General features: G+C 49.6%; 1 protein-coding gene across 1 annotated transcript in view; it reads left to right on the top strand.

Moving 5' to 3' along the window:
- Window positions 1-897: 897 nt before the first annotated feature.
- Window positions 898-11,622, top strand: part of LOC310793503 (3',5'-cyclic-AMP phosphodiesterase 4C-like) — a gene marked incomplete at both ends in the record, with an annotated part of 17,773 nt that continues 7,048 nt past the window's right edge. The window contains 14 exons of the mRNA XM_083655305.1: window positions 898-939; window positions 2,679-2,813; window positions 2,913-3,046; window positions 3,152-3,334; window positions 3,535-3,574; window positions 4,613-4,683; window positions 5,579-5,741; window positions 6,414-6,507; window positions 6,621-6,688; window positions 7,153-7,242; window positions 7,902-8,000; window positions 9,595-9,759; window positions 10,456-10,555; window positions 10,773-10,927. Of these exons, the coding sequence (XP_083511431.1) occupies window positions 898-939; window positions 2,679-2,813; window positions 2,913-3,046; window positions 3,152-3,334; window positions 3,535-3,574; window positions 4,613-4,683; window positions 5,579-5,741; window positions 6,414-6,507; window positions 6,621-6,688; window positions 7,153-7,242; window positions 7,902-8,000; window positions 9,595-9,759; window positions 10,456-10,555; window positions 10,773-10,927 (1,539 nt within the window). The remainder of the gene's footprint in view (window positions 940-2,678; window positions 2,814-2,912; window positions 3,047-3,151; window positions 3,335-3,534; window positions 3,575-4,612; window positions 4,684-5,578; window positions 5,742-6,413; window positions 6,508-6,620; window positions 6,689-7,152; window positions 7,243-7,901; window positions 8,001-9,594; window positions 9,760-10,455; window positions 10,556-10,772; window positions 10,928-11,622) is intronic.

Here is an 11,622-nt window from a genome sequence, read left to right as displayed (position 1 = left end):
GATTGAAGAGTTCTGAATCTTCTCTCATACTAACTGTTCATTTCTCTTCTCTTACAAGGAATGTAACCTGAGGCAGAGAACTCTAGCGTCCAGCCGATTCAAACATGGACTCCAGCCAATCAAACCTGGAGTTTTGACATCCTGAGATGAACCAACCATACTGAAGCATAACACCGCTCCCTATGCAGCATCTGGATCCATCCGACCAATCAGACCGCGGAAAAACTTACCTGAGACAAGATGGTGGCTAGTGCAGATTTTCCCACAATCCTTCTGGATCTGGGATTCCTAATGTGCCATTATTGGAAAATCGTGAGTTAATGTGGTATCGGGTTTACAACTGGGTAACTTCATGGGAACAATCTTCCAAGCCAGATGAACATATCAGAAAACCTGGGAAAAACATTTTCTTCTGGAGCATCCGGACAGTGACATCATGACCTTTGACTGGTACATGCCATTGGCTCGTCTGGCCAAAGCGAGGCGAAAAGCGGGCAGGCATCGCGTCATTTTTCCCCATAAAGTGACGGAAAAACCAACATGAAGTGAGGTTTTTCTCTTGGTTTCACTTTTGTCCCAACATTGACTTGTGAAAAACAACAGGTCAAATCAAAAGGTCAATAACTATCGACTGAACTTTGTGATTCCGAGCCGTGCCTGAATGCAGCGTTTTTTTGGCAGGGAAAAGCGCCATTCCAGGCATCTGAAGTCTGAGGTGGTCGTAGTGTGAGGCAATTTGGCTGCGTCAGCTCAAGATGGGGGCCGGTTGTGAACCCGGTCTGACCCCGGTTTGACCTTGCAGTGAGTGACCTTTGACCTCCGGTCCTGGCTCTCCACCTGCTCTGCTGCCTGGGTTCCGGAACGCTCCGCCCTGGGGCCCAGAACGAGCCAATCGGGATGAAGAAGAGCCGCAGCGTGCTGTTGGTGACTGGAGAAGAGGTGAAGTGGGAGAATGGCAACAATGACACACACACACACGCACACGCACGCACGCACACGCACACACACACACACACACACACACACACACACACACACACACACACACACACACAGTGGGGGAGCGTTGTGCTTTCTGAAATCAATTTGGGGAAATCAGCCAACATTCTCTTTTTTGCAGCCGTTTTCTTAGTACCTGTTTGGAAGAGGAGACTGTCAGACTGGACTGTTGATATACTGAAGGGAAAGACACATGTGTGAATGTGTGTGTGTGTGTGTGTGTGTGTGTGTGTGTGTGTGTGTGTGTGTGTGTGTGTGTGTGTGTGTGTGTGCGTGCGTGCGTGCACGGGCGCGTGTGTGTTGTACATTCTGATATACCCATACATGAATGAGTGCATGCTAGGTGTGTGACTAGCCTTTGATGAAAGTCTGCCATGACATACTAACCCTGTGGTTGTCACACGTGCCAGACTCCCTTCATCCTGGTCGTCAAGCTCTGTAGACAGCAGTCAGTAGAGTCACTAGAGAATCTGTATCCCCCAGCTGTGTGTGTGTGTGTGTGTGTGTGTGTGTGTGTGTGTGTGTGTGTGTGTGTGTGTGTGTGTGTTGTGGTGGGGGGGGCGGGGGGTTGGGTCGTAGTGCTATGTAAATGAGCTTCAGTGAAAGGTTGATTTGTTCTCTAAGGAGTCATGATCCACATCTAGGTAGAACTGCAATGATTAGTCAATCGACTAAAAATACTAAAATGATCATTCCAGCTTCTTAAATATGAATATTTTCCAGTTTCTTTACTCTTCTTCTATGACAGTAAAGTGATTCTCTTTGGGTTGTAGACTGTTGGTCAGGGCAAACGAAGACGTCGTCTTGGGCTTTGGGGAAAAAGAAAAAGATTTCTCACCATTTTGTGACATTTTATAGACCAAACGACTAATCGATTAATTGAGAAAATAATTGACAGATGAATCAATAATGAAAATAATTGTTAGTTGCAGCTCTACATCTAGGTTTGTAATGTCTTTAGGTAACGTCTTGGCTGAAGGACACAACAATATTCAAACACTCTACTACTGATTATGCTGTGTGTGTGTGTGTGTGTGTGTGTGTGTGTGAGCATGTGTGTGTGTGTGTGTGTGTGTGTGTGTGTGTGCGTGTGTGTGTGTGTGTGTGTGTGTGTGCGCGTGCGTGCGGATGTGAGCGTCTTTTCACATCTGGGTCTGGCCGGCATCAAACGCAGCATGGAAGCAACACGGCACTGTTGCCTAGCAACTGCTACCATTCCCCCAGTGTTGTGTTGCTACGGTACTGCAGTGCAGATCAGCCTCCAAGAGCTCAGTCAGTAGAGGCCCTATGCCAGACATGCACACACACACACACACACACACACACACACACACACACACACACACACACACACACACACACACACACACACACACACACACACTGATAATTTTTTGTCTTTCTGTGCTGTAAAATTATCCTCACTCACCAACATTTCAATGGGGCGAATGGACGTGGTAAGGTCAGTCAAAATGACAACTACATGTCCCAAGTCCTTTAATTTCCATTCCTGAGCTGTATCCTTATTATTAGATACACAATACTTCTCATTGTTTTATATGTACAAAGAACAACAATCGAGTGTTTTTTTCTTTGGAAATGTAACTCACTCCTAATATCTGTCTTATCTCTTTCCCTCGTCCCGCTCTCCTCTCTTCCTGTCCCTCCCTGTCTCACAGGGCAACGAAAGCGATAGGACAGGTCCTGGGGGGAAGGCGGAGTCATCTCGCTACAGCCGATCCTATACGTCGGGGGCCACGCTGGGGGCCGAGCTACGCAGGGGGAGGAGCCGAAGACTGTCGTCCAGTCTCCAGGTAGTGAGAGGAGGAGGGGAGGCCGAGTGCACAAACTGCACCACCATGCTCCCTGCACTCCTCCTCCTCTCTGAGCTCCGCTGTGCCCTCGCCCCACAGGTACCTTGCTGGCTCCGCCCCCGAGACCGCACCCGCTCACCTGAGGTGCTCCTGAGCAACGCCACACAACGTCCCACCACTCTTCCCCTCCGCATCCCACCTCGCATCTCCATCACAAACGCAGACGCCGAGAGGTTCGCGCACACGCCTATACTCGCTTTCTAGCCACCTGTTTCACCTTGATAGTTATGTCCTCCTCCTCTACTCCTCACTCTTTCTCCCCTCCCCTGTTTTTCCAGTTACGAGGCTGATGAGAATGGCGTGTCTCCCGGGCACACCCCTCTGGGCTTGCAGAGCCCGGGCCTCACCCTGAACACCTCCTCCCAGGGTCAGAGACGGGAGTCCTTCCTCTACCGCTCCGACTCGGACTACGACATGTCGCCCAAGACCGTCTCGCGGAACTCCTCCCTTGCCAGCGAGGGGTGAGACACATAGAGAGAGAGAGAGACAGACAGACAGAGGGAATGAGTGAGAGACATAGAGAGTACCTGTATGTAGACCTTTCCAGCAGAAATATCATTTTTTTGTACTTGCTCTCTCTCTCTCTCTCTCTCTCTCTCTCTCTCTCTCTCTCTCTCTCTGTCTCTCTCTCTCTCTCTCTCTCTCTGTCTCTCTCTCTCAGACACACAGCAGAGGACTTCATCGTCACACCTTTTGCTCAAGTGAGTCTTATTTTAAAGATGTGTCTAGATGAATGTATAATGAAAAGTGCTGTCAATTCTCCAACATAGCTGTTCGATAGCCAGGCCGGAGGCATTATGGATCCGGGTTGTCCGTCCGTCCGTCCGTCCGTCCGTCCGTACGTCCGTCCGTACGTCCGTACGTACGATGTTTGTTAACATGATATCTGAGGAACGCCTTGACGGAATTTCATCAAATTTGCCTCAAACATCGACTTAGACTCAAGGATGATCTGATTAGATGTTGGTGGTCAAAGGTCAAAGGTCAAGGTCACTGTGACCTCTCGAAACGCCATTTTCAAGCTTGTTAACGCGATATCTCACGAATGCCTTGACGGAATTTCATCAAATTTGCCTCAAACATCAACTTGGACTCAAGGATGAACTGATTAGATGTTGGTGGTCAAAGGTCAAAGGTCAAGGTCACTGTGACCTCTCGAACGCCATTTTCAAGCTTGTTAGCGCAACATCTCAGAAATGCCTTGACGGAGTTTCATCAAATTTGCCTCAAACATCGACTTGGACTCAAGGATGAACTGATTAGATTTTCGTGGTCAAAGGTCAAGGTCACTGTGACCTCACGAATGCCATTCCCAAGTTCGTTAAAGCGATATCTCAAGAACGGCTTGATGGAATTTCTGACAATTTGGCTCAAACGTCGACTTGGGCGCAAGGATGAATGGATTACATTTTGGTGATCAAAGGTCAAGGTCACTGTGACCTCACGAACGCCATTCCCAAGTTGGTTAGCGCAATATCTCAAGAACGGCTTGATAGAATTTCTTCTGATTTGGCTCAAACATCCACTTGGACGCAAGGATGAACTGATTCCATTTTGGTTATCAAAGGTCAAGGTCACTGTGACCTCTCGAATGCCATTTTCAAGCTTGTTAACGCGATATCTCAGGAATGTATTGATGGAATTTCTTCGAACTGTATAATGCCCTAGGTACTGGTCATTGTGTGATACTGTATAATGCCTAGGTACTGGTCATTGTGTGATACTGTATCATGCCCTAGGTACTGGCCAGTCTGCGATCAGTGCGGAGCAACTTCACCCTTCTTGCCAATGTTTCCACGCCAACACTCAAGTCAGTACCAACTTACTGCCCATTTGATTAGGCAAACTAAGGTAGTTCCTGCTGTTAAGGCCATAAGGGCTATCAGCTGTTTGACACCTAGAGAGAGAGAACTAACCTGACTCTGCCAGATGGGGGAGGTGGACTGCATAATCGGGCATAATCGGGCACGTCGGGCAAATGCCCGGTTGCCTGGCCTGGCCTGGCCTGCAATTGTTTTTTTGTTTTTTTTGTTTTTTGTGTGCCCGCAGTCAGGCCACTCACTGAACAGCAGGCCAGGCGCCGCCTACTGGTTTACTAGTGGTTTATGCTTTATTTGCTTTATTAGTTAGTCTGAAGTAATAATTACACTTCAGGGTTAAAGTGGGTGCATCTCATTGTAAAATTGCCCAAATCTGGCTTCAAACGACCCAAATTTGGCTTCAAACGGCCAAAATTGGGCTTCAAACGGCCAAAATCTGGCTTCAAACGACCCAAATCTGGCTTCAAACGACCCAAATTGGGCTTCAAACGGCCCAAATTTTTCACGCGTCGGCCCGTATCAGCCTGCCTGCTTAGTATCAAATGCCCGGCCTGAATTATGATCCCAGTCCGCCCCTGCCCATCTGGCAGAGTCAGGTTAAGAGATACCACTACCTCTCATTATAAGCTTACATGGCACATTGCCTGCATTACATGCGCACATGCAGGCAAGACATGAAATGTGAATTCTTATTTTCCCATTTCAGACGCGGTTTCACTCTTTTCACACTGACTTAATTATTGGACGAATCAAAAGACTATGCAAATGTTCAGAGCGAGAACCACTGTGCTGTGTGTGCCAGTTGTGTAGCTAGCTACCTGTTGCTTTGTCTGCCCAATTGTTGCTATCTACAGCAACTCTTAACTTCAACTGCTGTGCCCTTAGGAGGTCTCCCTTGGGTGGAGTGTGTGCCAGTCCCAGGGCCGCCCTGTCAGAGCAGCAGTACCAGCAGCTGGCCCTGGACACCCTGGAGGAGCTGGACTGGTGCCTGGACCAGCTGGAGACCCTCCAGACACACCGCTCTGTCAGCGACATGGCCTCCAACAAGGTACGCAACAAGCACGGCGGAACCACAACAAGGACAAAATGCATGTTAAGCAGAGAAATCAGAACAAGAAGAAAAAACACCAGTATGAAGCACTTCACTATGAGTAAGCACCAGAGATTGTCATAATAACAAAAACTATTTTACTGCAACCTTGAAAAATATGATTTACTCTTACCCCCAAAAATCCAAAAGAAACTGTATAACATGAGAGGGTTTTTCTTTTCATCCGTTTATTTTTGGCCCAAGGTATGCCCCCCCCCCCCCCCCCCCCCCCTCCCCCGGAGGAAGCAGATTATGTGCCTGGTTACTTATCTTTTGGGTGTGGCCAAGCTGGCCATTTGGAAGACCCAGAAGAATGGGTCGATGGGTGTACATGTGTGTGCAGCTATGCAGGGGTGTGTGAATTGATACGGTATAAACATTTTGCTTTTTTACTTATTGTTTACCTCCCCTTTTTTCGGTATTGACGATTATCTTGCTTGTTTGCTTTTTGTGTGTGTTTTAGGTTCTGGTCTGTTAATCTCAGTTGTTCATGTCCATATTGAGAGGGTAGTATTCATGGTGTCCTGGTTTTATATATGTATATATATATATATATATATATATATATATATATATATATATATATATATATATATATATATATTACTCTTAACTCTCTCTCTGCCAAAGTTCAAGAGGATGCTGAACAGAGAGCTGTCCCACCTGTCTGAGATGAGTCGCTCTGGCAACCAGGTTTCCGAGTACATCTCCAGCACCTTCCTGGGTGAGTCCAATGGAAACCTGCCACATATACATGATCTTCTCCAACCATCTACAGTAAATCAAAAGTGTGTGGTCATGTGTGTTGGTGTGTGTGTTGTGTCCTTCATTCTATAGACAAGCAGAACGAGGTGGAGATCCCATCTCCTACTCAGAAGGACAAGCCTATGAGTCACATCATTGGAGTGAGGAAACTGTCTCACAGCTCCAACCTCTCCAGCACCTCAATGCCTCGCTTCGGCGTCAACACAGACCAGGAGGTCGAGCTTGCCAAGGTCTGTTTGTCTGTCTGTCTGTCTGTCGGTCTGTCTATTTGTCTGTCTGTCTGTCTATTTGTCTGTCTGTCTGTCTATTTGTCTGTCTGTCTGTCTGTCTGTCTGTCTGTCTGTCTGTCTGTCTGTCGGTCTGTCTATTTGTCTGTCTGTCTGTCTATTTGTCTGTCTGTCTGTCTATTTGTCTGTCTGTCTGTCTTTCTGTCTGTCTGTCTCAAAACCTTGGCTTCTATGTCCTTTCCATCTGTATGGTGGAAATATCAGGCCCTTGACTTTTCTCTGTTTAATGTCTTGCACCTATAATTCAGTTTTGCTTAGGACACGTGGAGATCCCGTCTCCTACTCAGAAGGACAAGCCTATGAGTCACATCAGTGGAGTGAGGACACTGTCTCACAGCTCCAGCCTCTCCAGCACCTCAATGCCTCGCTTCGGCGTCAACACAGACCAGGAGGACGAGCTCGCCAAGGTCTGTCTGTCTATTTGTCTGTCTGTCTATTTGTATTTCTGTCTGTCTGTCTGTCTGTGTCTATCCATCTGTCTCTGTCTGTCTGTCTGTCTGTCTGTCTGTGTCTATCCATCTATCTGTGTCTGTCTGTCTGTCTGTCTGTCTGTCTGTGTCTATCCATCTGTCTGTGTCTGTCTGTCTGTCTGTCTGTCTCAAAACCTTGGCTTATATGTCCTTTCCATCTGTATGGTGGATAAATGAGGCCCTTGACCTTCCTCTGTTTAAATGTCTTACACATATAATTCAGTTTTGTTTAGGACAATGTCACAAGAAGACTGAAATGGCAGTGTGCCCTTGGCACAAGTAATTGGATAAAAACAAAAAATACACTCCACAAAATCCGAAATGAATGGCCTATTCTGCTTTTCTTGCCGATAAGAAGTCACTGAAAGAATATTTTCCATGTCAAAAATAACTTTTATAGGCAGCTGGACAAAGAGATATATATATATATATATATATATATATAATCATATTTTGTGAGCGCGCTTGTGTGTGTGCATATGTGTGGTGTGACCTATCACATTTTGTGTGCACGCTTGTGTGTGTGCATATGTGTGGTGTGACCTATCATATTTTGTGTGCACGCTTGTGTGTGTGCATATGTGTGGTGTGACCAGGAGTTGGAGGATCTGGATAAGTGGAGTTTTAACATCTTCAGAGTAGCAGAGTTCTCCAACAACAGGCCGCTCAGCTGCATCATGTATGCTATCTTCCAGGTAAACAATATGAGTGAGTGAGTGAGTGAGTGAGTGAGTGTGTGTGTGTGTGTGTGTGTGTGTGTGTGTGTGTGTGTGTGTGTGTGTGTGTGTGTGTGTGCGTGTGCGTGCGTGCGTGCGTGTCTAGCTGCACACTTAGGTGTTCTACAGTATGAGGTTTCTCCAACCATAAGAACGTCTGGATGTGCTGATGTACATGATGTACTGTACATGCTAACTATATTGAAACATGAAACCATTAAACCACTGACAGGCGGGGGTACCCCTGCTTCGCCCCCCAAGACAGAGAGCCCGCAAACCTTCAACTAATATTCTCCAGGCTGTTTTTTCCAGGCCCCTGACCTCTGGCTAAAGCATGCAGGCTCCAGCTCACTTCTACCCCATTTCCCAGCTCCTGCTTCGGCCCCCAAAACAAAGGGGGCCGAGGGGGCTTGAAATTGAGGTAGAAGTGAGCTGGAGGGTGGGCTGGAGCCAGGGGCCTCTCCTGGGTCCTGGAAGCCAAAGTAGGGGCTTGAAATTGAGGTAGAAGTGAGCTGGAGGGTGGGCTGGAGCCAGGGGCCTCTCCTGGGTCCTGGAAGCCGAAGTAGAGGCTTGAAATTGAGGTAGAAGTGAGCTGGAGGGTGGGCTGGAGCCAGGGGCCTCTCCTGGGTCCTGGAAGCCGAAGTAGGGGCTTGAAATTTAGGTAGAAGTGAGCTGGAGGGTGGGCTGGAGCCAGGGGCCTCTCCTGGGTCCTGGAAGCCCGAAGTAGGGGCTTGAAATTGAGGTAGAAGTGAGCTGGAGGGTGGGCTGGAGCCAGGGGCCTCTCCTGGGTCCTGGAAGCCAAAGTAGGGGCTTGAAATTGAGGTAGAAGTGAGCTGGAGGGTGGGCTGGACCATGGTGGAATATTCACCTTCCAAAGTCCACATGAAGAGAGAGGGGAATGAGTGCAAGCACTGCCCTCTCTGGTGTTTGGGGAGTGACACAATAACGGGTGGTTTTGTCTCTGACCATTTTCACAAACCCAGTTTTTGGATAGGCCAAGGTCAAATGGATGTTTCACTGCCGGTGCGCTTCCCTGTCGGGCGTCGGCCAAATTTTTGCCGATTTCCCGATGCTTAGTCGTGGATTCTATCTTTATTTTTCTCAGACTTACTATGGCTGACACTTACAGGCCATTCTCCCAGTTCCATCCGCGGGCAGGGCCCATTTCAGGGTGCCGAGTGGTTCCCTGGAGACTGAGTCCAGTTTGAAACTCGGGGCGGCTGTGGCTCAGGAGGTAGAGCTGTGGCTCAGGAGGTAGAGCAGCTGTGGCTCAGGAGGTAGAGGAGCTGTGGCTCAGGAGGTAGAGCGTCCACTCGGTGGCTCGATCCCCGCCTCCTCCAGTCCACATGTCGAAGTGTCCTCGGGCAAGACACTGAACCCCAAAATTGCTCCCGATGGCTGTGCCAGCACCCTGCGTGGCAGCTGGCCGCCTTTGGTGTGTGTGAATGGGTGAGTGTAGGCACATTGTAAAGCGCTTTGGATAAAAGCGATATATAAATGCAGTTCATTTGACCATTCACCTTCCACAGCCTACACTACTGAGTCACGTTTTGTCTCACCCCTCCCTGCTCAGGAGCGAGATCTGTTGAAGACATTCCGTATCCCAGTTGACACCTTTGTGACCTATGTGATGACCCTGGAGGACCATTACCATGGAAACGTAGCATACCACAACAGCCTACATGCCGCCGATGTCACCCAGTCCACACATGTCCTCCTCTCCACGCCTGCCCTTGATGTATGTTACAGAATATGCATGCATGCTGCACACCTTCATCTCCATCTTCCTGAGGGAGAGAGAGAGAACAGGATGTTTTTTAGATGGTCAATGAGTTGCTCCCTCTTCCTCTTCTCTTTCTCTTCTCTTCTCTTCCTGCCGCTCCCTCTGTACACTGTACCCACTCTATCCCTCACCCACCCCGCCCCCTCTCACCCACCCCGCCCCCTCTCTCACCCACCCCGCCCCCTCTCGCCCACCCCGCCCCCTCTCACCCACCCCGCCCCCTCCTCTCACCCACCCCGCCCCCTCTCGCCCACCCCGCCCCCTCTCACCCACCCCGCCCCCTCTCACCCACCCCACCCCCTCACCCACCCCGCCCCCTCTCACCCACCCCGCCCCCTCTCACCCACCCCGCCCCCTCGCCCCTCTCACCCACCCCGCCCCCTCTCACCCACCCCGCCCCCTCTCACCCACCCCGCCCCTCTCACCCACCCCGCCCCCTCTCACCCACCCCGCCCCTCTCACCCCGCCCCCTCTCACCCACCCCGCCCCCTCTCACCCACCCCGCCCCTCTCACCCACCCCGCCCCCTCTCACCCACCCCGCCCCTCTCACCCCGCCCCCTCTCACCCCGCCCCTCTCACCCCGCCCCCTCTCACCCACCCCGCCCCCTCTCACCCACCCCGCCCCCTCTCACCGACCCCGCCCCTCTCAGGCTGTCTTCACTGATCTAGAGATCCTCGCCGCCCTGTTTGCTGCAGCTATCCATGATGTTGACCACCCTGGGGTTTCCAATCAGTTCCTCATCAACACCAGTGAGCACACGCACACACACGCGCACACACACACACACACACACACACACACACACACACACACATGCACACATGCACACATGCACACCTGCACACACCTGCACACACACGCACGCACACACACACACACACAAATGCACACAGTAAATATGCATGGAGGTTTCCCCTATCTTCCTTTTCTCCTTCTTCACTGTCCGTTGTGACGCCTCGCTCACAGACTCCGAGCTGGCCCTGATGTATAACGACGAGTCCGTCCTGGAGAACCACCACCTGGCTGTGGGCTTCAAGCTGCTGCATCAGGACAACTGTGACATCTTCCAGAACCTCACCAAGCGCCAGCGCCAGAGCCTTCGCAAGCTCGTCATCTATATGGTCAGGGAACTTCACTGTCACAACAACTCATACAAATAGCAGTCACACTACAAATCAATGCTCCACATCTGATGCAACTGCTGTTTTGGGGGTAAAAACCTAGCTTGAATGTTAGAGGAAAGCAGGGTTTGAGAGTGGCTATATCATTGAGCTTATGAGTTCACTCCTCTCATCACAGGTGTCCTGTTGAATTAGGGTTAGCTTCATCTCAATCTAGGAACCCAGAGTCTATCAGTCTGACGACTAATAAGACTCTGGGACAGACGGACGATACTTTGGGGTTTCCGCTGTAGAGCAGCAGCCCCTTCTGTCATTGTTTACAGTCTGACAACGTCTCATACAGCTATTTATGATCATTATTAGCCGAAATGTCATCTGGACCTTCAGTACCATGATCAGCTTCAACTCCATTCTTGCATCAAACAATAACCACGCTGCACGGAAGAGGAAGTCTTGGTGCGGACATCCACTACAGCGCAAAACCCCCCCCTGCAATATCGTCCATTTGTCCCTGTCCCAGTTTTAGTCCTCGGACTGATCGACTCTGGGTCGCCAGATTGGCTTTATCTTTATCTTGGTCAGTTCAGGCGCTGGATTTTCTCCAAAACAGAAATATGGAAAAAGCTTTATCATGTGATGATGGTTGTAATAACCAGCCTAGTGCTCTATTCATTAATTGCTGTTGTTTGGATTTT

Source organism: Poromitra crassiceps, assembly GCF_964638095.1.
Source record: "Poromitra crassiceps genome assembly, chromosome: 19".
Lineage (NCBI taxonomy): Eukaryota > Metazoa > Chordata > Actinopteri > Beryciformes > Melamphaidae > Poromitra > Poromitra crassiceps.
This window is presented reverse-complemented; position numbering and strand designations above follow the sequence as displayed.